This window comes from Herpailurus yagouaroundi, unplaced genomic scaffold, assembly GCF_014898765.1.
Source record: "Herpailurus yagouaroundi ecotype Mexico unplaced genomic scaffold, PumYag 205, whole genome shotgun sequence".
Classification (NCBI taxonomy): Eukaryota; Metazoa; Chordata; class Mammalia; order Carnivora; family Felidae; genus Herpailurus; species Herpailurus yagouaroundi.
Genome location: NW_024412436.1, coordinates 3,484,793 through 3,506,927, shown reverse-complemented (window position 1 = coordinate 3,506,927; position 22,135 = coordinate 3,484,793). Strand labels below are relative to the sequence as shown.

Here is a 22,135-nt window from a genome sequence, read left to right as displayed (position 1 = left end):
TCCCCTAGTGTGCTCCCCACAGCCCCTGCACTGTGCGGAGACTGCTGTGGTCCTGCCCTTGGACCACAGTCTCCCTGAGGCTGGGCTTAGCCGTTCCTAGTTGCGTCCCACAGCCTGGCCATGTTTGGTACCTCGAAGGTACTCTTCAAATATTTACTGATGATATTTGCAGAACTGGATCAGGCAGGAGGAGATATATAACAGGCTGGACGTTTAAGGAAAAAGCTGAAATAACATGGCTTATTGTTGACATCCTATTAGCTAGGTTTATAAAATGGTCCTGAGTGGGCCATATCTCTGAAACACAGGATGTCAGCGTCATCAGACTTCAATTGCCAAGCGAGTGCAGGCCAAGGACAGTTCCTGCACAGAACTGAGCCCTGAGTGGCCTTAGCTCTGATACAGACCAGTTTCCTCATGTGCTTCCTTGATAAAGCATTTCATTTCCAGGCTATTCCTGGGTTTTTTTCAGAGTGTGAAGACCACCATCACACCCTGGGCTTAGACCTCTGGTTGTTACAGAATCGGAGCATCAAAGAACCAAAGATCCTCCAGAGCTTCTCTCTTCACAGATGAGAAAAGGAAGGTTCCGGAATGAGTTACTTCCCTGACGTCTTGTATCCGGACGGTAGCAGAGTTGGGCTTGTGATCTCCATCTCCTGGGCACTCACTAATCCAATCTTCAATTTCCTGCTCCCCTATTCACCCTCTTTGCCTCAGAAGCTGAGGGCAGGAGGCAACTGCACAGAATTCAGCTTTGTGCTGTTGTGTAACCGTCTAGGGTTGCATCACAGCCCCTGTGGACGCAGCGCACCTCGCTCCGTTGTCAAAGTCACCTCCAAACGCTAATGGGGAATCCCCCTCTTTGTCCTAATAGCCACCATTCTGGCTTCCTCTCAAGTAGAGGACATTGTCCCACAGCTTGTATTGCCAGTGAGGCAGAAAGGGAAAAAACGAGGCAGAAATGAAGGTTGATTGAATGCCCAGTCTAACGCTAGCTACTTTCTATGTGCTGTTTAACTGTGTGCTTTTTATATACTTCATTCTCACAAAAGCACCTTAGCTCATTTCATGGATGAGAAAACCATGCCTCCTGGAGGCTAAACAAACTGTTCCAATGTCAGAACCTGAAGGAGGCTACCCTGAGCCTTTCCACTGCGCCATGGCCCCTTTCTGGGTGGAAGAGGGCTACTAAAGGAAAATCCTACCCTCACAGGCTGGCAAGGGTGCGGTCCACTGGCCAGAGCCAATGCAGCGGAGATTGTCCCAGCCTCTCACTTGATACCCAGGTTCACACTCAAATCTGCAGCTGGAGCCATATGCAAAGGCAGTGAGGGGATGAACACAGTCCATGGTTCCTTTGCCAGGGGCTTCCAGGAGCGGACACCGCACAACTAGAGAGAACAACCAAGGACAGAGAGAAAGATACTAAGGAAGGAGAAAACCCAGACCCACAGCTGGAAAGTAATGATATAACTTCCAGGAAATCCAGGTAGAGCTAGGAATCTGTAAGGGTCAGGAGACCCTAATGATGATTTGTCCAGACTTGGACAATCCATCCACAGGGTGACCTTAATCTTAGAAAAAAAAAAAGACTCCTCCAAGGTTTTTATAATGTCCTCTATTCCTTTATCTCTATAAACCTGTTGTGGTAGGTCTTCTAGTATCTAGAAGACACTAGAAGGATGTAGAGGCCATCCTTTCCCTCTTGCGTGAAATTTATGAATGGAGCCATTCTGAAAACTGCTTGAGGGCTCTGAGTTTGGGCCAAGGGAGGACTTTTTAAATTTGTTTGTAGTCAGATCAGCCTCTTGATTTTTCTGGAGCCTGGCCCTCTTTTCCCATCCTGATGTACTAAGTGGCAGGTGGAAAGGAGAGTCAAGTTGTGGTGATTCAGGCCAGCTTATCCATAGACCCCCACCGTCCTCCGTACCTACAGCAAGGACTGGCATGGTAGATATCGCATATCCCCAACCACCAGAAACTCACCTTCACACCCTGGGGGTGAGGCTGTCCACACCCCCAAGGCTGTGCACTGTACCACCTCCGGCCCAACTAATGCAAATCCCTCTTCACAAGCAAAGTGGCAGCTGGACCGGTATTGGGGCGCTTCCGGAGAGGGAAGACACGTCATGCTTCCTCGCTCAGGAGTCTTCAGGGGTGGGCACTGGGCAGCTACAAACAACCACAGAGCAAAGGTGTGAGCCCTTGGGTTATGCCCAGCACCTGTGAAACCTTAGGATGCCCCAGCAGCCGTCTGCACTTTCTGTAAGTGATGGGCAAGGTGAAACACCTGGTTGGTTCAATGGTACTTTCAGGAGCCATTTGGAAAGATCCAAACATCCCCATTTTGCATTTAAAGAAGCAAGGTCAAAGTATCAAATTAATAAGACTCAACCCCTAAGTCCTCATTATTATACTGTTCACTTTGCAGTTAGCAAAGGGAGAGAGGTCCCTTTGTGACGCTTTTGCCTGAGAATCAAGAGTTAAGGTGATCACCTCACTCTATAGATGCAAAACATGAAAATCAAAATCAGTGTCACTCTCATTGATGGGTAGTAGTAAAAATCAGAATTCCCCATCGAATGTAGATGCTCATTATTTCTCACATTTTTCTAAGGTTTGTTTTTTTTTTTTTTTCTTGAGAGGGAGAGAGAGAGAGAGACAGCATGAGGTGCAGAGAGAGAGGGAGACACAGAATCCGAAGCAGGCTCCAGGCTCTGAGCTGTCAGCACAGAGCCGGACATAGAGCTCGAACCCATGAACCATGAGATCATGACCTGAGCTGAAGTTGGACACTCAACCAACTGAGCCACCCAGGCGCCCCAATCGCTCGTGTTTTTTAATGGAGAAAGCTTATTTTCCCCTTATTTTCTAGTCGTCATCGAGGATGGAAAGAGTAGGGTCCACATACCTATACATTGCGGTGGGTTATTTGTCCACGTTCCGGAAGCCAAACATTCCAGCTTGCTGGGTCCATTCAATTCGTACCCTTCAGCGCAGTGGAAGCTGCACTCTGAATTGAAGGAGAAGTTCCCGAGAGGGTGGCTGCAGTTCATGAGCACATGTTGGGGGAGACCAAATTCCCCACACTCTTGGACTGTGGGGACAAAACATTAATTTTCTTTTCATTGCAGGTTTAAAGACAACGTCAGGTTTGCTGGACGTTGGAACTATTTGTATGACCCTCTTAATCCTGTCTTTCTGGGCCCAGTCTAACCCAACCTGGTCATCTTTACTTGGTTCCTTTGTATTGGCTACATCTTGGGATATAATCAGTCTTTCAGTGGTTTTTATTTCAGGCAAGCAAAATCAGCCTTTGTTTTGCTTCCCTTTTACCGTGTAGGTTTTTTTGAACCAATGGTCTACGGATAAAAGGTTTCACCCAGAGGGTGTGTCTTGGGACAATTTGAGTGGGGCTGACCGACTGACCCCAGAGAGGACCAGGATGAGCTTTACCCCCTGGAGAGTCTCCAACATGATTTGCTTCCTGGACCACCTCCGGCACAAGACCAAAGGCCACAATAATATCAACAAAATCGCGCCCTCACCATATTCACATTCTGGTCCATAGAATCCAGGGAAGCAGGAGCAGGTGTAGTTCCCGATGGTCTCAATGCACTCTCCTTGCTTGCTACAGGACATGTCCTGGCAGGACGCTGCACGGATGCAAAAGGGTCAGCATGGTACGCATTCCCGGGAGGTGTGAAGAGAAGTTAGATTCCTTTCCAAGCCACAGACCCAGCCCCTCTTGGTATAAGACTGAGCTAGCCAAGCAACACAAAACTACAGTGTCCTCTGGAGCGCCAGCCTGTTCCCTGCAAAGGGCATTGTGGGAGCCTACCAGAGCATTGCACAGCTTCCATTTTAAGCTGTTGTCTAAGGAGGGATTGCTTTGTGTAGCCCAGAGAGACAAAGAGCCACTGATCGATGTGTAGACAGAGAAACTCCTCTATGTGGTACAAAATAGATTGTGGCTTTTTAACCAAGAATATGCATAGAGTTGTATTATTACAGAAACCCCTATGATGGGCATTACAACATAAAGGCTGGGCATCAGATGTGGCGGGGCGGGGGGGGGGGGTGGGTCACACATATGTCATCAGAGTCCTGGCTCTGCTGCCTACTATTACAGGACCTCAGGCAAGTGACTTCTCTGAGGCCAGCCTGCCCCGGGTTAGGGCCAAAGCCTTCCACTGTTTGTTGATTTCAAATCTGTGCCCATCGCCGCACAGTGGAGGGGCAGGGGAACCACATGAGACGCTTAAGACCTCCTCGTGGTACAGGACAAACAATCCCATGGAGAGATGTTTCACGGGCCTAAATATGCCAGGCTTAGGTAGTGCAGAGTACGACTGACTAGCCACACCCTTCTCAGTGAGTCCCAGTGGAGAAGGGCTGAGGTTCCTTTCCTACAAGAGACTCTTTGTGGGCGTGTGCATCATGCACCCAATGGAGGGTTCTGAGAATGTTGTCGCTGATGAGGTCACAGCTGGGGGCAAGGCCTGTGGCTATATTTTCTGGTGGTGTTTCCTCTGCACACATTGGGCCACTTTAGGGTTGATTACAAGAGGGAAGTCATATGTCACATTCAGGCTTGTGCTAGATGATGTCTACCTACATTCCCTCTCAACTCTGAGAGGCTCAAATTTTAGAGGTCGTGCCGGTTCTACAGGAGGGCATTCCGAGGCAGCCGGCAAGTTTGGTGGGGCTGCACGGGGGCCCTGGGAAGGGTCCGAGTAAAGGGAAGATGCAGGAGGCGATAGAGGTCTGGTCCACATCTTCCATCGTATTCACCTTGACCCCACCAATGTCTTACAGCCGTGATACCCGTGCCCTATGTTCTTGGAGCACACATGGTTTGTTCTGATCATAGCTTCCTATGGATCTCAGAATGATCTCATGTGCTACAGGGGGTGGGAGAAGCCACATCAGAGAGATGCAACCAGTTCCAGCGTAGGCGCGTGACCCCAGGAGGACCACGCTTCCACGCATGTCTGCCTACTCGGGAACCGCTCACTCTGTCGAGAAGCAAACATACTTGCAGGGTCTCTTCACTGTCAGTTCCCTTCCCTCGTGCCACTGGTCCCTACCAGCACACCTGAATGCATGCTGCCGTCGAAGGGAATCTGTAAGCAGATTCCTTCATAGCCTGGACTTTCCTCTCATCAATGAAATGAGAGGACCTGACTGATGAAGTTCTCACGAGGACTAAATGAAACTAATACGAAACAGGCTTATGACCCATGAACTAATAACATCACAATAACGTAGTGATGTACAATCGCTATCAGTTATAGCTGTGTCTCCTAGGGGCCAAGTTATCTTCCAACATATACTGCCCATTATATGAGGGCGCCGTGGTGCCGAAAAGCTCTGGATATAAATTTTAGGGGACTAGAAACTCCTGAGCATCTATTTAATCAGTTATACACTGAGGAAGGTGGATCCGATGATTGTAAAATGTCCTTCTAGTTTCAGAAAAACCCAGGTTTCTCTACTCCTGATCTTATATTCTTCAAGGTGCTCCTTAATGCTGCATGCTTGTAGTTTTTTCTTTTAATTACTTTAATTTTTTTTAAGTTTATCTATTTATTTTGAGAAAGAGAGAGAGAGAGAGAGAGAGAGAGAGAGAGAGAGAGAGAGAAGCAGAGGGAGAGAATCCCAAGTAGGCTCCCCGCTGTCAATGTAGAGCCCGATGCAGGGCTCAAACTCACGAACCATGAGATCATGACCTGAGCAGAAATCAGGACGCTTAACCTACTGAGCCACCCAAGCACTCCAACTGTCATTTATTCTTTTTTTCACATACCTGACTTTGTGACTCGATGTTATTGACTCAGTGGCTCTATTAGTGAACCAGTGGCTCTATTACCTCAGTGGCTCTATTAGGGAAGGCATTTTTTTTTTTTGAAACAGATAAACTTCAGAGTACAGAAGCCCCTACCTGTGTAACATAGTGCCCGCTTCTTTTTCCAGCAGGGCTCATCATTCCACTTGCCAGGGGCCGACACGCTCTTGATGTAGATCTCCACACAGTCCTGGTTGTTCTTCTTGTTGTTGGGCTCATTGTCAGCCCAGTTCTCGGCCTCTTTGGTGAGGACCTTTTTGGTTCCCACCCAGGTCCATTTATCATTGATCCTTCGGATCCCAATCCAGTAGTAAGAGTTGAAGTAAGGCACGACATCGTTGAGGTAAGCGATCTCTTTTTTATTCTGGATGGCCACTAAATCCGTGTAATACTTCTGGCAGAACATCCGGGAATAATTCCATGAATATGCTTTGGTGCTGTAATTATAGGTCCACGCTGCCACTTCTTTCTGCTTTATTAATCCTGAGTAAAGGAGAGCGAGTGCCAGGTTAGCTTCCTTCACCGGGAGTCCGTGAGCATAAATACGCTTCTGTGTAAGTCAGATGGGTTTCTGACTGGAAGACAAAGAGCTAAAATATGACTACGTTGTGTCTGATCTAGTCGTCTTAAGAAGGAAGAGTGGTTTCCTTTCCATCTTTCACCCAAACACATATATATATGTGAAGTCAAAATAAGAAAATGTACTGTTCTGAGGACACTTGGTGCTAAAAGATTTGGAATCATAAGAGAACAGAGTTGGAAGGGACCTTATGAGGCATCTAGTCTCCTTTGGTAAACGGAAGAGACATAGTAAGTAATTTGTCCTGTTTAAGGGACACACAGAATGTCTTGGTGGCTGCCTCATACCTACAGGTTCAACCTCTTCACGTGGAAAATAAGATGCTTTATGATCCGGAGCCTACCTGCTGGGCCAGCCTCATCACCCGCCATATTTACCTTCTTAGCAAAACAGAACTCCCACTTCTGTGCTTTGCATATGCTCCCTGCTAGTCTGGCTGCCCTCCCCACTTATGCCTGGTAAACCTTTCCTCCCCCTGCTTTCCTTGACTTCCCCGGGTCGGCACGTCTCTGCCTCCACTTCCCGTTATCGCCCTCTGGGCGTTGGAACGGCTCTTCATATGACACGGTCCACACCGGCCAGATTGTGAATTTTATCTCTGGGTCCTTAACACCAAGCACAGAGCATGGTGCTTAACAGGTGTTCAGTAAATACTTGTTGAGTGAAGCACAACGTGTTTGTGGCAGAGGCAGGTCGCCAACCAGATCTCCTGGCCTGCGATCCTACGCTCATTCCACTGCTCTTGACTGTTCGTCTTTGATAAGTTATGCTACGCCCTCCATCTCTGCTCACTCACGTGGCAAAATAGGGCTTAGAACAAGCCGTTTGAATCAATGCCTGTGGCAGCAAGTAGCAATAAAGTTTGTGCCCTCTGAAAGTGTAAGGGGGACTCTGATGAAAGCTGTTGTTATCGTGGCCAGTGGGAGCTCACCCGGGCCAGAAGAGGCCAGATCCCACACGAAGAGGTGTACAATGTAAGCAATCAGGCCTGGAAGTGCCTCTTTTTCCTGTTTATAGAGTCTTGTTCCTATTCAACCCTGTCCTCTGCTGCCCGCACGAGGGTAATTTATGTTTGTCCCTCCCCCACTGACACCTCTACTGCATTGTTTTGCCCTAAGACTTTATTTTGGCATCACCAGGGCTGCGATATTGACTTTCATGGACTCTGGGCAGCTTTTCTTTTATAAGCTCCTTCCTCCGTAATAAAATACTAAAACCTATATTTTATAATTGCATTAGTAGAAAGACATACATATCAGTACGGTATACTAAGACGTTTTTGTGGGTCCCTGGCAGCACTGTGGGCCAGGGCCTGCTGTGCCCAGTGGCTAATTGGTCCTGGATATGTCCATTTCGGTTTGTCCCAGAGCCTTTCCACCAATATGATGGTGTTGGGTGCATTTTTCTTCAAGGCGTCTGGGCGGGAACAGTTTTCCCATTCCTTGTAACAACTGGCTAGCATCCTTAACTTCCCCTCATTACTCAGGCCTAGACGAAAGGTTAACACCAAGTTTACCAAAGATTAGGGCACTGAAGCAAAGGAGTTGGGCAGTTCTGAAGATCACCGTCTGAAATCTCCAGTTCCAGATGGCTTTTAGGCAGCTGGCCTGAAACAGAAAAGGAAAACTTCCTTTTAGTACCCATGTGAAATCAGTGTGGCCCCCCAAATCCCTGTTAGTAATCATTGTATTGAGTTCTAATCCTCCTTGTTTCCAGCAGGGTGGAGGTTCAAGTGCTCTGCTTCCTTCTTGTTTCTCTCTGCTCTGCTCCGAGCCCTGCTCTGCACCCAGGCTGAGGACAGAAGTTGTTTCTTCTTTCATTCGATAAGTATTTATCAAGTAACTACTTTGTGCAACTAAGATTTTTCATTTACGAAACATTTTATAATTTTCGTGTAAGAAGAGTATTGTCATTATTATTATGCAATAATCTCCCTTTAAGAACCACTATGCCATACCCCAAAATAATAGGAAGTTGCACGCAAACTCCCCGATCTGCACAGATACGTCTGACCTATACTTTGATGCACAGGGCATCGACAAATGGTGCTGGGCTATGCCGTCTGCTCTGTATTATTGACCTATGTCTTGTCTCCTTGCTTTACAATGGCGGCCTATGTCCACAGTACTGTTCAATATTTAATACATATGCACGGTACCTATATATTTAATATTTATTAATATGTATAATAATCCTATTCCCTTTGGATCAATAGCAAGTACTATATTTAATGGGCTCCCTTCTGTGGGGACTTCATGAAATCTGTTAACATTTTAAAAATGTTTCGAGGGGCGCCTGGGTGGCGCAGTCGGTTGAGCGTCCGACTTCAGCAAGGTCATGATCTCGCGGTCCGTGAGTTTGAGCCCCGTGTCAGGCTCTGGGCTGATGGCTCGGAGCCTGGAGGCTGTTTCCGATTCTGTGTCTCCCTCTCTCTCTGCCCCTTCCCAGTTCATGCTCTGTCTCTCTGTGTCCCAAAAATGAATAAAAAAACGTTGAAAAAAAATTTTAAAAATGTTTCGAGACAAATAAGTTCCGGGAACGCTCACCTTGGCCAACTCCCTCATGCTGCACATGAAAGTACTAAACGTTGGTGAGTCTAAAATCGCATATGCTTTCAAAAAGTTGAACCTTTTAAATTTGGATTTATTATTACCTTTTTTGTAAAAGAAGTGAGATTTAGTGATCAAGAAAAGACTTCAAGCTTAAAGTTGTATTGTATTAGGTAAAAATTTTGTAGAGGAGGAGGAAAGAAGATGAATAATATAAAATTTCCTATTATTAGGAGATCGCTTATATATTTTCTTAAGTGATGAGGGCTATCAGATCACTACAGTATTTAATTCCACTGGAATAAAAGACATGATGGGACATTTACTTATTGTAAAAGGCTAATCTTTACAATGTGTTGGAAATCCCATTGCTTGTTAATTTTAAAACTGATGATGAAAAATATTAGCTTTCCACTTAGACAGGTGTAAGGCGTTACACAATTTTCCAGAATTCTCTCAGAGGCACAAGGAACAGAAGCATTGCTGCTAAAGAGCACAATAGCGTAGGCTGCATGAAGGGGACCCCAATATTCACCTTTGACCTTGCACTGGGCTCCTCCAGTAGACTAGAGAAGAAGTATAGTATTTTCACCCTAATGGCGCTCTCCCTGTGCCCTTTGGAAGTGGTTTTCTCCCTGTGCAGAGCGTTTCTAGGGGTTTCTCTGGCTTTGGGGCAAGCTCAAGGAAGTGTGTGGGGAGGCTCCTGCTTCCCTATCAGCGTCCAACTCCGGCCACTATTCTAAAAGAGCTGTTTCATGTCGTAACTTCTTTGTTTAAACTTTGAAATATGGTTTGGTTTAAACAGAATTGAGAGAAAGAGAGAGAGAGAGAGAGATGGTTTTAAACATTTCAAGGTTTTAGAGGACTTGGTAGGTGCTTCTGATCAACCACAACATGTAAGAAAGGGAAATACATTACGCATCTCCTACTTTGATCATATTTTTCCATTAAAAAAAATCACTAAATATTAAGAATGACTCTTCACAGATTATTTGAGAGATGAAGGAGGCCATAAAGATTAATGCCAGGTCAGTTAAGCATTTCTCCAGCATTCTGCAGCAGATCTTTTGGACTGTGAATACTTGAGATGAGTTTCAGTGAGTAAAGATGATTTGCCTAAGCTTGCTCACCTGGATGGATGTTGGGTTAGCATAGTGATTACCCTTGCAGGACTTTTGAACTCCTTTGAAAGCCAGATAAAAGCTATCGTCAGGATTCTTAAAAAAAAAAAAAAACAAAAAAACAAAAAAACAAAACACAGTTGCAATGTTTTTAGACAGTTTCAGAAGACTCATAGATCCACTAAGTCTGTCCACGTTTAATGGACCGCAAGTTCGAATCTCTGTTAACTGTAAGGCAGCACCTTGGCTCACTGGAAACTGACAAGGGTTGTATGTGGAGAATGGATGACGCCGTTGAGTGGTCGTTTTCCTCTGAGGCTTCCTTGGGGTGGGCAGGCCTTCCACACCTGCCCCTGTTCTACAGTGTCGTCTTCAGATCTAAGATCCTGGAAAGTTAAGGGCCGTGTCCTAGTGTTATTAAGCCTGTTCAGTGTTGAAACAAGAGGAAATGACTCTAGGAGAAATGGCCATGCGCTCTGCTAATCTTTAATGTTCTCTGGCAGCCCACTTCAAACTGGAAGTCACCGAGAAGCCGTCTGAGACTGGATCATTAGAATAACATCCTGTGCCTGCGTAACCCTTCATTAAAGCCACTTCGCACCGCGATTGTCTTTAATTTTACCTTTCCTAAGAACTACAAGTATGGGGTGAAGAGAGGGGCAGGGAGAAAGTGGAAGGAGAAAGTGTTTATCCCTTGCCCTCACTTGGCTTGGGTACCGGATGCCAGCAGGAGTCCCATAGCTGCCAGCATTGCGAGCGGCGCACAAAGTTGGGAGAGATGATACCGCGGAAAGGGATTCTGTTCTCCCGTCTCCATTGTAGACCACAGCTTTGCACTTTTAGAGCAGAACTGACAAAGTCCCTCCCTGGACCCTTTGCCTTCTGCCCCGATGCTATCTGATTTCTCTCCTTCCTCTGGTTCAGCTTCCTTAACTTCCTTGCCTCCCTTTACTCTCCGGCCTCCTCCAAACTCCAGCCTGTGAAATGGCCCTTGCTACCTTTATCACTGAAATCCTAATTACCAAACCCAGTGAACATGTGCCCTTTTTATTTTCCTTGACGTTTCTGTAGCAATAAATACTGCTGAGTAGCTCCTTTTGTTTAAAATGCTTCCGTGGTTCCTTCTCTTGGTTCTTCTCTTGCATCTTGAGCAATTTTGACGAGTCTCCCTCTGAATCTACTTCGACCCTCTTCTGGCACTTGTAGAGATAGAGATTTCCCTGGGTTCTGGCCTCCATGACCCTATTCTCTTATCACTCATCTGCTGTCCTGAGGTCACCTTCTGGTCATCTCTTTGCCAACGGCCCAACACTGTATCTCCATCCCTGACTTCCCTCTTGAGCGTGATGTCTGCAATCCAAGTGCAAAGCAAACAAATGATCGCCCAGCTGGAGGAGGATGCTGGCAGAGGCTTCTCAAGGGCAAGGGCTCTGCCTTAGGTCTGAATCTCAGCTATAGTAGAGAGCAGGTGCTTACTGCTTAATAAATATTTTATGAACGGATGAACAAATAAAGAGCAATGGCAGAGAAATGACTGAAAGTAAGACAGAAGGGTGTACATAAGAGTAGGACATAAGAGTAGGAAAATGTTGGAAAATATGTGATCATTAGACCTAAGTATTTAAGGGCTACAGCAGTATTTGTATCACATTTGAAAGTATATTATTAGGCAGAAGAGCATAAGAAATCGGTGCAAAAAAATGATCTTGGCACTTTTTCTCATTCTATTTGGGTGTGAGAGAAGCAAGGGGCATGATGGTTCACATCCTGCATGAGGGAAAAAATGAGTAGGACTCACTCTCTTCACGCCATGCGGGTAAGATAGAGGGATATGTGGAGAAGTGCGGGAATCAGGGATTGTTAACATAGGTCGTGTGTTTCAGGAAAGCTGGGAAGGGTATCAAATAGCAGCAGCTCTTAGATGTTGGGGATGAGAAAGCACATTTCTCTCCTTTGCCCAAACCCTTCACATGAACCTGTCATCAAATCCCACTGGCTTTACCTTCTGACCTGATACCTGGTCGTTCTCTGGATTTCCGCTTACTGCTACAGAGCTAGTGCACACATCATCCTTTCCTTCCTGGACATCATCTGACTGGTCTCTTATCCTCAAGTTGCTCATCTTCCATTGTTTCTCTATAATGAAGTCAGAGTGATATTTCTAACACAAAAACCTGACCGCATCACTTCACTACCTAAAATCCATCGGCTGTTCCTACCCCTTGAGCAATACCTACAAACTCCTCGAGATGACACATACAGGACCCCTCAAAATGTGGCCTCTATTTGTCAAGTCTCATCTCCTGCCATTAATTTTCAATTTATTTGTGCCTCTCCCCCCCCAACCCCAATTCTACAATGCATTTGTAACGAAACATCTCGTAGTTTCCAGAAGGCACTGTATGTGCCCAATGTTCTTCTTATTGCCCAGAGCACTCTTTCCTCCTATGTGTGCCTGGCTCTATAAGTCCAAACATCTTCTCTTGAAAGGAGCCTTCTCTACGATCGATCCTTCCCCACCGGTCACCAAGACAGGCACTTCCTGGCCCCTTGTCTATTTCAGTAACTACTGATTTGCCAAGTGCCTACAATGTGTCAGGCGCTCTTCTAGGCACTGGCATTAAAATGGTAAAAACAGACATCATTCCTGTCTTACGGAATGTATGATCTATTGAAAAAGACAGATAATGAAGCACCAATAAATACATGGCAGTTCATGACAAGTAAAGGTGAAAACTGGAAGCTAGCGAGAAGTCGGGGGAAATAAGGTGAGGCTATGTGATACAGGGACTTGTGGTCACCTTAGGCAGGGAGTTCAGGGCAGACTTCTCCAAGGAGATGATGTTGAAACTGAGAGCAGAATGGCCAGAAGAAGCCATCCAGGGAGAAGCAGGAGGAAGAGCATTGAAGACAGAAGGAAAAGCGAATGCGAAGGCTTTGGGTGGCAGCCAGGTGTGTGTGGAGAGTTCAAAGAACATGAAGCCATCAGTGTGGCTGGAATGGAATGATCAAGAAGGGCATGACACGAAGCTGGTCACAGATCACTCCGGGCTTTGGGAACTAAAGCTGGGGGGTGAGATTTGGTTCTAAGTGCAAAGAGGAGTCAGAGGCCGGGGGGTGTGAATTTTAAGAGAGGCAATGATGGGGTCATTTGGTGTCAAGAACTGGGAGGTCCCAGAGGTCAACTGGAAAGGTGAGTTGGGGCCCGATCTTGCGGATCTGACATAAATGTCAGCAGAAGGGATCCAACCGTCAGTGTTCTGAACAGGTGCACGTAACCATGGTGGCTTTGATGACTCAGAGGTAGAGAGGCTGAGCTGTGGAGAGAGGAGACTACTGTACTAGTCCCAGTGGGAGTAAATGGGGGACGGGCTTGGGCTGGGGTCAATGGGAATGCAAAGTGGGGAGGTAGATATGAGGGTTGCTGGGGAGGCAGGACTATGCAAGGTGCTGGTGGCAGAGTCCAGGTTTCACAAGGCATTACAATGGACACAACACTTCTCTCAGGTTCTGGATGGGAGTGGTGGTGGCATAGCACGGATATTGGTAGCCCCAGCTTAAAGGCAGACCATGAAACACAGTGGAAAAAAGAGGTCTCCAAGCCAACAGCAAGTTAGAAATAAAGACAGAAAGGAGCCCCGGACATTAACACTAAGAATCAAAGCACGTGTTTATATTAGACTACCGATCACCATTGTTTAGGTTGATATACTAGCATTAAAAATAAAGCAGCATACCTAATTTTTGAAAGTCCATCAGAACCTGGCTGAGCTACATCCCTACAAACATAAAAGAATCATTTTGTATTTGACTTTGTAACATTTCTGTTTGCTTTTCAGCTAGAGAAGCGAGACACCTAGCAGACAATGTAATAAATGCCATTCATGAACCCACCACGGCCTACTCTCTAGGGTTAGGTCCAGGGTCTTTTTCTCAGTGTTGCCCATCACGTGGTAGGTCATTTTGACTTCTGAGGATCTGATTAATAAGCCTCTGCTTACAGAATTCTGAAGCTACATATTCTAAGAGCCAGTGGTCAGCCCAGGAGAGTGTGAACCATGTAGTGACATTTTGAAAAACAGGTAATGGAAGGAAGAAATAGAAGCCACAGACCTAAGATGGTTACGGTGTAAAATGGCAGAGAATCCAGACCTGCTCTTAGCCCACTACATCTCTCCCAACATCAGTGCAACTTAACTGCAAATTCTCAATCAAAGGCTCTCCTCCCTGAGATCCATCTGATGGAAAATACCCCACCAGCTAACTCTTAACCTCTTTCCTCAGGTCCTAGAGGTTAACTGAAGCCACTCTGAACTCGAAGCCAAATTTACACACAAAGGGTTGAGGTTCCGGAATCCCAGGGGCCAAATGTGCTCAGGGGCGAAGGAAGAGGTCTAGTCTTTGGAATAATGAAACCAGTGTTAGAGGTGGAACCATCAGGCCTGGATTGCAGACTTCCAGCCTAGTTTCTTTTCTTTCTTTTTTTTTTTTTTTCAAGTCATCTACCAGTTCTTTCTTTCTTTCTTTCTTTCTTTCTTTTAAAATACGAAATTTATTGTCAAACTGGTTTCCATACAACACCCAGTGCTCATCCCAACAGGTGCCCTCCTCCATACCCATCACCCACCCTCCCCTCCCTCCCACCCCCCATCAACCCTCAGTTTATTCTCAGTCTTTAAGAGTCTCTTATGGTTTGGCTCCCTCCCTCTCCAACTTTTCTTTTCCTTCCCCTCCCCCATGGTCTTCTGTTAAGTTTCTCAGGATCCACATAAGAGTGAAAACATATGGTATCTGTCTTTCTCTGCCTGACTTAATTTCACTTAGCATAATACTCTCCAGTTCCATCCACGTTGCTACCAAAGGCCATATTTCATTCTTTCTCATTGCCAAGTAGTATTCCAACCTAGTTTCAAGATGCCAGTGGAGGAGCTTCTGAGCATAAAGCAAAGGAGGCGATAGGGTGGGTTTCCTAACCTGAGACCCGTGTGGGGGTTGGGGAACCCCCTGTCCTTGCCCAGAAAGCTTGGTGTTTATGTGGATGTTTGCATTTTCATCTGGGACAGAGAGTTGTACTTTCACCAGAATCTCAAAGAACTCCACAATCCAATGTGTTAATACACTTCCGAAATAGAGGAGGATCCCAAAGAGAATAGAAGGAAGAGATGACTAAGTCCTTGTCCATGCAAGTTGACCAATACCGGGAATGTCTGATATGCAAAAGAGGAGACAAAAGCAATCCACGTTCTTTTGTCACTGGAGTTCAAACTCAGGACAGACTCAAACTCCTTTCCCCTCTCTCCCTAGTCCTCTTATCTCTATTTCTCCCCAACACAGAAAATCCCCATTGCCAATATTTGAAAAGTGAACGATACTAAAGCAAAGAGGGGGTTGAAATCATGTGTGAGTGCTGCTCTCTTCTGGCATCCCGCAGAAAGGAGCTCAACAGCAGAGATGTTCTGTTGGTTCCAACAACAGAGATGTTCCGGACTGCAGGGTTTGGGACTGTGGGAGAGATTCCTGGCAAGTTGGGGGTAAAACCGTGTGTATCTTATCTATTGATAAGTTCATGAATGCCTAGTTTTCCTTGGATCTTCCCTGGATCCCAAACCCCCACGAATTTTTTTCTTTTTCACAACAATAATAGCTGACATTGACAAATCAGTTACCATGTGCCAGCCTCAGATTTACACGCTTTTCAGAGCAAATCCTACTTAATCTTCCAAATGACACCATAAAGTAGAGCACCATAGGGGCACCTGGGTGGCTTGGTCGGTTAAGCGTCAGACTCCTGACTTCGGCTCAGGTCATGATCTCACTGTTCCTGAACTTGAGCCCAGCAACGGGCTCATGCTGACAGCACGGAAACTTCTTGGGATTCTCTCTCTCTCTCTCTCTCTCTCTCTCTCTCTCTCTCTCCCTCCCTCCCCTGCACACACTCTCTCTGTCACACACAAAATAAATAAATAAACTTAAAAAATAAAGTAGAGGGGCGCCTGGGTGGCTCGGTCGGCTAAGCGTCCGACTTCGGCTCAGGTCATGATCTCACGGTCAGCGGGTTCGAGCCCCGCGTCGGGCTCTGTGCTGACAGCTCAGAGCCTGGAGCCTGTTTCAGATTCTGTGTCTCCCTCTCTCTGTGACCCTCCCCTGTTCATGCTCTGTCTCTCTCTGTCTCAAAAATAAAAACGTTAAAAAAAATAAAAAAAATAAAGTAGAGCACTGTAAGTATGTCTATTTTACAGATGAGGAAACTGAGTCACTAACAGCACTGAGACTTAAGGCAGCTATGGAAACCATGTGGTTACTCTGCGAGAGTCCCAGCTGACTCCTAGGGCTCAGAGAAGGAACTAGGAGAGCCCGGATGAGAGAGCATTTACCCACAGGTGTGCCACAGGGCATTTGCTCAGCCTTGCCCTCAAGCCACAGAGAAGACCGATCCTGGAGAAGGGGGTCGAGGGTTTACCAAGATCTGTGCCCGCGAGAGTTTCTGTAAGCTCTAGTAGGAAAAACAGGCGCCGTGGAGCCAGAGGGCAGAAGTCTAGATGCAGACACATCAAGCCTAATAGGGGGGCTGTAGGTGCAACACCTCATCTCCGCAAGGTGCAGTGACTTCATTTGTAACATGGAAATAGCAACCTCACCTCCCAAGGATGTTGGGAGGGTCAAAGCAGACAGCAGGTTTTCAGATGCTCACAGTCTAAAGGGCTACTCAACATAAAGTGCCACGACCACTGCTCTTCTGCACTCTCTAAACCTTTGCCCGCCTGACTCAGCCTCCACGCAGCATCTCGTCCACTTCCCAGAGTACAGAGAAACGAACTTACCATCTCCTCTGCGCCTCGGCTTCCTCTAGGCTGTCTGCCCAACCCAGACTTTATAGCCTCCCTGCCTCCCCTCTGTGTCAGGCTGTTTAGAAAAGCAACTTCCTATTCAAGTTCCAGAATTTCACCACAGCCCTTCACATGAAGTTGGATGTTGATAACACAGGAGTGGTTGATAATAGTTTGCAGTGGTCACCAAGGGGACAGGGGTCACCTACCTCAATGGGGGGGAGGGTCTGGAGACAGGGGCAAGTGTGAATCACTTCAGGACATCCCGGGCTAAGTGGTGCAGGAATAGTGCCCACACCCCCCCCCCAGGAGTCAGGTTTCCTCTGATTATGCTACGAGCCCCAATTTAAGGTCGTACAACTGGAAAACATGCTTTGTCTTAATCATAATGTCCTAGTGTAAATATTCCAGTTACTGTGAAATCTCAGTGAATGTTGACTATTCCAGAAGCGAGGCAAGGGACCAAAAATTGTAATAAAAATAATTAAGGTGGGAAAGGAAAAAACCACTGAGAAAATCCTGGCTACTGGGGGCGATTGCTGGAAACAGTTTTGACACGAAATATAAAAGAGACATGGGTCGTTGTTAGGAAAGGGTTTCTGCTTCTTGTATCAGGAAAAAAAAAGATGTAAAACTGGAAGGTTTGTGTGTGGGGATAGGAGGCTGTGGGCTCAGGGCTGAAGACCTGGGCTCTGTGGCCCAGCTGCCTGACATCCGTGCTGGCTGCACGGGTGTCTCACCATTAGGCAAATGACCTAAACTCTCTATACCTGTCTTCCCACCTGTGAAACAGAACGATGGTACCAGAACTCACCCCACAGGGTTGTGGTGAGGTCGGATGCTTGAAGCAATGGCACACAATGAGCTCTGCTGGCTCAGCCAGCAAAATCAAGTCTCCAGGACTCAGCGTCAGGTCGGAAAACCCTAACTCTTGATTTATTTTCTTGGGAATCTGGTTGTGCAGTAATGAGTGTTACTCTTCATCCGCCGGGGGTGTGCCCTAGCGAGTTCCTACCCTCCTTGTGACTCAGTTCCCTCAGCTATCTTAGTAATAAACAAGGACTGTGGTCGCTGCATGGACGCATCAGGGCCATGGATGGATTTATACGGGAAGGACTTGGAGCATACCTTGTCCACGGTGGGGGCCAAGTACACGGGAGCTGTGGTTTTCACGAGACTTGCTTCCATTTCCTCTGTTTGTACTTTCACTCTCCAGACCCTCTTTTTGGCATTACCTTCCTTTTTTTTTTTCTTTTTTTTAAGAGAGAGAGGGTGAGCAGGGGAGAGAGAGAGAGAGAGAGAGAAAACAAGGGAGGGGCAGAGAGAAAGGAGGACACAGGATCAGAAGAGGTGGGCTCCGCGCTGTCAGTACAGAGCTGGATGTGGGGCTCGAACTCACGGACCTGGAGATCTTGACCTGAGCCGAAGTCAGATGCTCAACCGACTGAGCCAATGTGTTTTAAGTCAGATAATGCTGTTTTTAGGGAGTCTGAGGGAAGGAGAGAAGGATTTGGGGGAAGAGGAATGGCAGGACGACAACCTGACTTTGTTGAAAAGCTGTTCAGGCTGAACGCCATTTGCTCACGTGGATATCGTCTGTGTGGAAATTTTAGGTTGTTTCTACTTATGTGGCCATTAACACAAGGAATCCAGACACACGAGGAATATTTGCATCCCTTCAAGGGTCCAGGCAGTGTGCTAGCACTAGGGATTCGGTGAAATCCTCGCGGACCTCACACTTACTTGTTTAAGGGAGGAGGCATTAGGCATTACGTAAAAACCACACAAACGAATGCAGAAAGAAAAAAATGAGGCACCGTGAAAGGATATGATAGGAACTTGACCTGGGGAAGGCTCCCCAGAGAGAGTGACTCCAGAGCCGGGGTCTCACTTTGAATAAACACTACATCAGGTGGGGAGAACACTCTAGGCCAGTCAAGGTTTGGAGCAGCCTGGGGGTCTCTGGGCAGCCCCGGGGAGGGTGGTACAGGAGGCTGGACAGTAGGGAGCACTGGGACCGTGCCCGGTCTCCGGCCATGTTACAGCTGTCAGCACGTGCACCATCTGCCATCAGGTGAGATGGAAGGCAGTTAATTCCTCCTGCACAGCTGGTCCCTCTACTCAGAGAAACAAGGGGACTTTCGACATCATAGGCTGTAGGATGACAGACAAGAACGTAAAAAAAGAGCATACAGGTTTTCCCCCTTGTTGTTAATATAATATATTTGCTGTTAACAACAACAAAAAAAGAGGCGCACCTGGGTGGCTCAATCAGTGGACCATCTGACTCCTGATTTCAGCTCAGGTCATGATCTCACACTGAAGAGATTGATCCCTGCATTGCGCTCCATGCTGAGCATGGAGCCCGCTTGGGATTCTCTCTCTGCCCCTTCCCCACTTGTGTTCACGTGCGCGCTCTCTCTCTCTCTCTCTCTCTCTCTCTCTCTCTCTCTCTCTCTCAAAATAAATATTTAAGGGGCGCCTGGGTGGCAGAGTCGCAGGGGCATCCAGCTTCGGCTCAGGTCATGATCTCATGGGTTCATGGGTTCGAGCCCTGCGTTGGGCTCTGGGCTGACAGCCCGGAGCCCGGAGCCTGCTTCGGATTCTGTGTCTCCCTCTCTCTCTGCCCCTCTCCTGCTTGCGTGCTCTCTCTCTCCCTCAAAAATAAATAAGCATTTAACATTTTTTTTTGAAAAATTTTAAATTTTTTTAAAAATTAAAAAAAGTACTTTAAAATTTTTTTAAAAAGAAAGAAAAAGAGGGGCGCCTGGGTGGTGCAGTCGGTTAAGCGTCTGACTTCAGCCAGGTCATGATCTCGCAGTCCGTGAGTTCGAGCCCCGCGTCAGGCTCTGGGCTGATGGCTCAGAGCCTGGAGCCTGTTTCCAATTCTGTGTCTCCCTCTCTCTCTGCCCCTCCCCCGTTCATGCTCTGTCTCTCTCTGTCCCAAAAATAAATAAACGTTGAAAAAAAAATTAAAAAAAAAAAGAAAGAAAAAGAAAAGTAAATTCAGAAAAGCACAGGGAAGTGGAAACAAATCACCCGTGATGCCACAGAACTGGAATGGAATTGGCATCCCATTATACATTCATTACGATGCTTTTTCTGTTTTGTATGATAATATATCATAAACTTTTGTGATGCTTTAAAATATATTTCTGCTGTAGTTACAACTAAAAAAATAAAAACCCAATATACAAGTAGATGTAAGTACAGATACACCTACAACATAAAGATGAACAACGAAGGATAAAGTCAATCTTCCCATGGCTTAAATGGACTTTATCAAAACTTCCCAGAAAGGAGGGAATGGGAGAAGAAAAAAAAAAAACTTATCACACAAGGGGAGACCTTGTGGCCTATACGCCTGAAGTGTCTGTCCCTCCCCTGATAGCTGACCCTGTCCCGAACAAATACATCAATCTTCCCCGTACAGCTTTCGGAAGACATCCTACGTCAGTTTTTCGAGCTTCTAAATCTTCCTGCTGAAACTCCATTTCAATTGGCCTGTGGTGTTATGATTAAGCATTTCTCTTCTCTATCTTTGCTCTCCAGTTTTTGAAAGGGAAGGAAAGGCAGTGAAATCAGTCATCTTGGCAAAGGTCTCTGAAAGTAAGCATGTTCACCCACATAACCATGTTTATGTCCTCTCAGCCCTACCCAGGGGTTCATTTCTTCATCCCATATATTTTTGTGAGGATGTGCTCCGTGCTATCACATAAATGAATATAGGACACAGTCCTGTCCTGAAGGAGTCAAAGACCTTTGAGGGACAGGCATAGAGACAGATAATGACGAACATCACGGAGGAGCCAGTATATACACCCATCCTTGCACAGACCCCATGAGAGGACAGCGAACTAACTGCCTGCTGGGGGCAGTGGAGAGGCGTTTGGAAAAGGTGCTGGAAGGACACGACCCTTCGGGTGGGTGGAATAAGCCGGCTTCTTTTGTTCAAGCTCAGCGGTTGGACACGGACACGCAGAAGAGACTCTAAACTCAGCAGATTAACTAGGAAGTGGTTTTACACATTAAAAGTATTTTTACTCTTCCAAGAGCCTACGGTGTCTGGGGCCCTTTGATTACCAGAAGGCTGTGATAACCACAGAGAGGTTATCACCTACAATAGAACACTAGCAACACAATTCAATGGTGACCTGTTTGTAAATGAACACCACGAATAGACTATTTAAAAGTCACTGAGGAAGTGGAGCAGAGATACTGTTTTTATGAGCTACCATTACTGAGCACTTAGTCTTAGGCCGGACGTTATGATAAGCTTTTAAAAATCTGTATCTCACTTAAATCCCCACAACGACTTTCTGAGGCAGATTCCATGGCACAGTTGGTCCAACTACTCAGAGATTATTATGATCGGCATTTTAGTGAAAAGGATATTGAGATGGGGCGCCTGAGTGGCTCAGTCGGTTCAGCACCTGACGTGGGCTTGGGTCATTATCTCACAGTTCTGTGAGTTTGAGCCCCACATCAGGCTCACTGTAGTCAGCAGCGTGGAGCCTGTTTCAGATCTTCTGACCCCCCCCCCATCTCTCTCTGCCCCTCCCCTGCTCTTGCGTGCATATTCCCTCTCTTTCTCTCTCAAAACATTTTTTTTTCAAAAAAAAGGAAATATTTTTTTTCAAAAAAAAAATGAAACACTTCTCTTGGTAGTCTGGCGAGTATTCTATGCTCAAAAGCTCTGATAATGAAAGATGAGTCCAGAGTGAAAGGAAATCGAGCTACTTCTCACATCCATGTCAGGACGTGGTGTCACGTCTCAGGTCACCAAGGCTCTGTTACCGAGCCTGCTTGGGTTAAAACTGCCTTGATCAGAAAGGGAAACTGTAGCCAACTTGCTGATTGTATTTGTTGTCTGGAAACGTGAGGCAGACGTAAAAGTGCTCCGATTCAGAGGAAAAAAGGCAAGACCGGATGGGAAGTAGAACAGGCTAATTTCTGAGCCTCGCTGTTTTGCATATAATAAAAGATTAAAGAGCTGCTCATATCTGGATCACATAATTTTCTTTCTCTCGATGCACACAAGGGAATGTTACCTCTAATGACAATTATGCCTGCTCTCTGCAGTCAGTTATTTCTTTGGGGATACATCTCCTAAATGGATATCAAACTGAGAGAAACCTACCTGACATATTTTCATCACACAATTTCATCCAGTAAAGCTGGTTTGATGACCCGAACTGCTCTTGAGA

The 22,135-nt window shown here is 46.4% G+C and overlaps 1 protein-coding gene across 11 annotated transcripts in view; it reads right to left on the bottom strand.

Annotated features, from left to right (window-relative positions):
- The window catches only part of SELP (selectin P), a 40,211-nt gene extending 23,000 nt beyond the window's left edge, over positions 1-17,211 (bottom strand). For 9 of the 11 annotated variants that reach the window (XM_040451600.1, XM_040451601.1, XM_040451607.1 and 6 more), the window contains exons 1-7: positions 10,111-10,290; positions 7,948-8,038; positions 5,948-6,334; positions 3,552-3,659; positions 2,915-3,100; positions 1,990-2,175; positions 1,209-1,394 (exon numbers count right to left, since the gene is read on the bottom strand). In XM_040451600.1, the coding sequence (XP_040307534.1) occupies positions 1,209-1,394; positions 1,990-2,175; positions 2,915-3,100; positions 3,552-3,659; positions 5,948-6,334; positions 7,948-8,038; positions 10,111-10,275 (1,309 nt within the window). In that variant the 5' untranslated portion in view covers positions 10,276-10,290. Of the gene's footprint in view, positions 1-1,208; positions 1,395-1,989; positions 2,176-2,914; positions 3,101-3,551; positions 3,660-5,947; positions 6,335-7,947; positions 8,039-10,110; positions 10,291-16,922 lie in introns of those variants that run through there. The other 2 variants (XM_040451602.1, XM_040451603.1) reach the window with 2 other exon arrangements.
- Between the last annotated feature and the right edge of the window lie 4,924 nt (positions 17,212-22,135).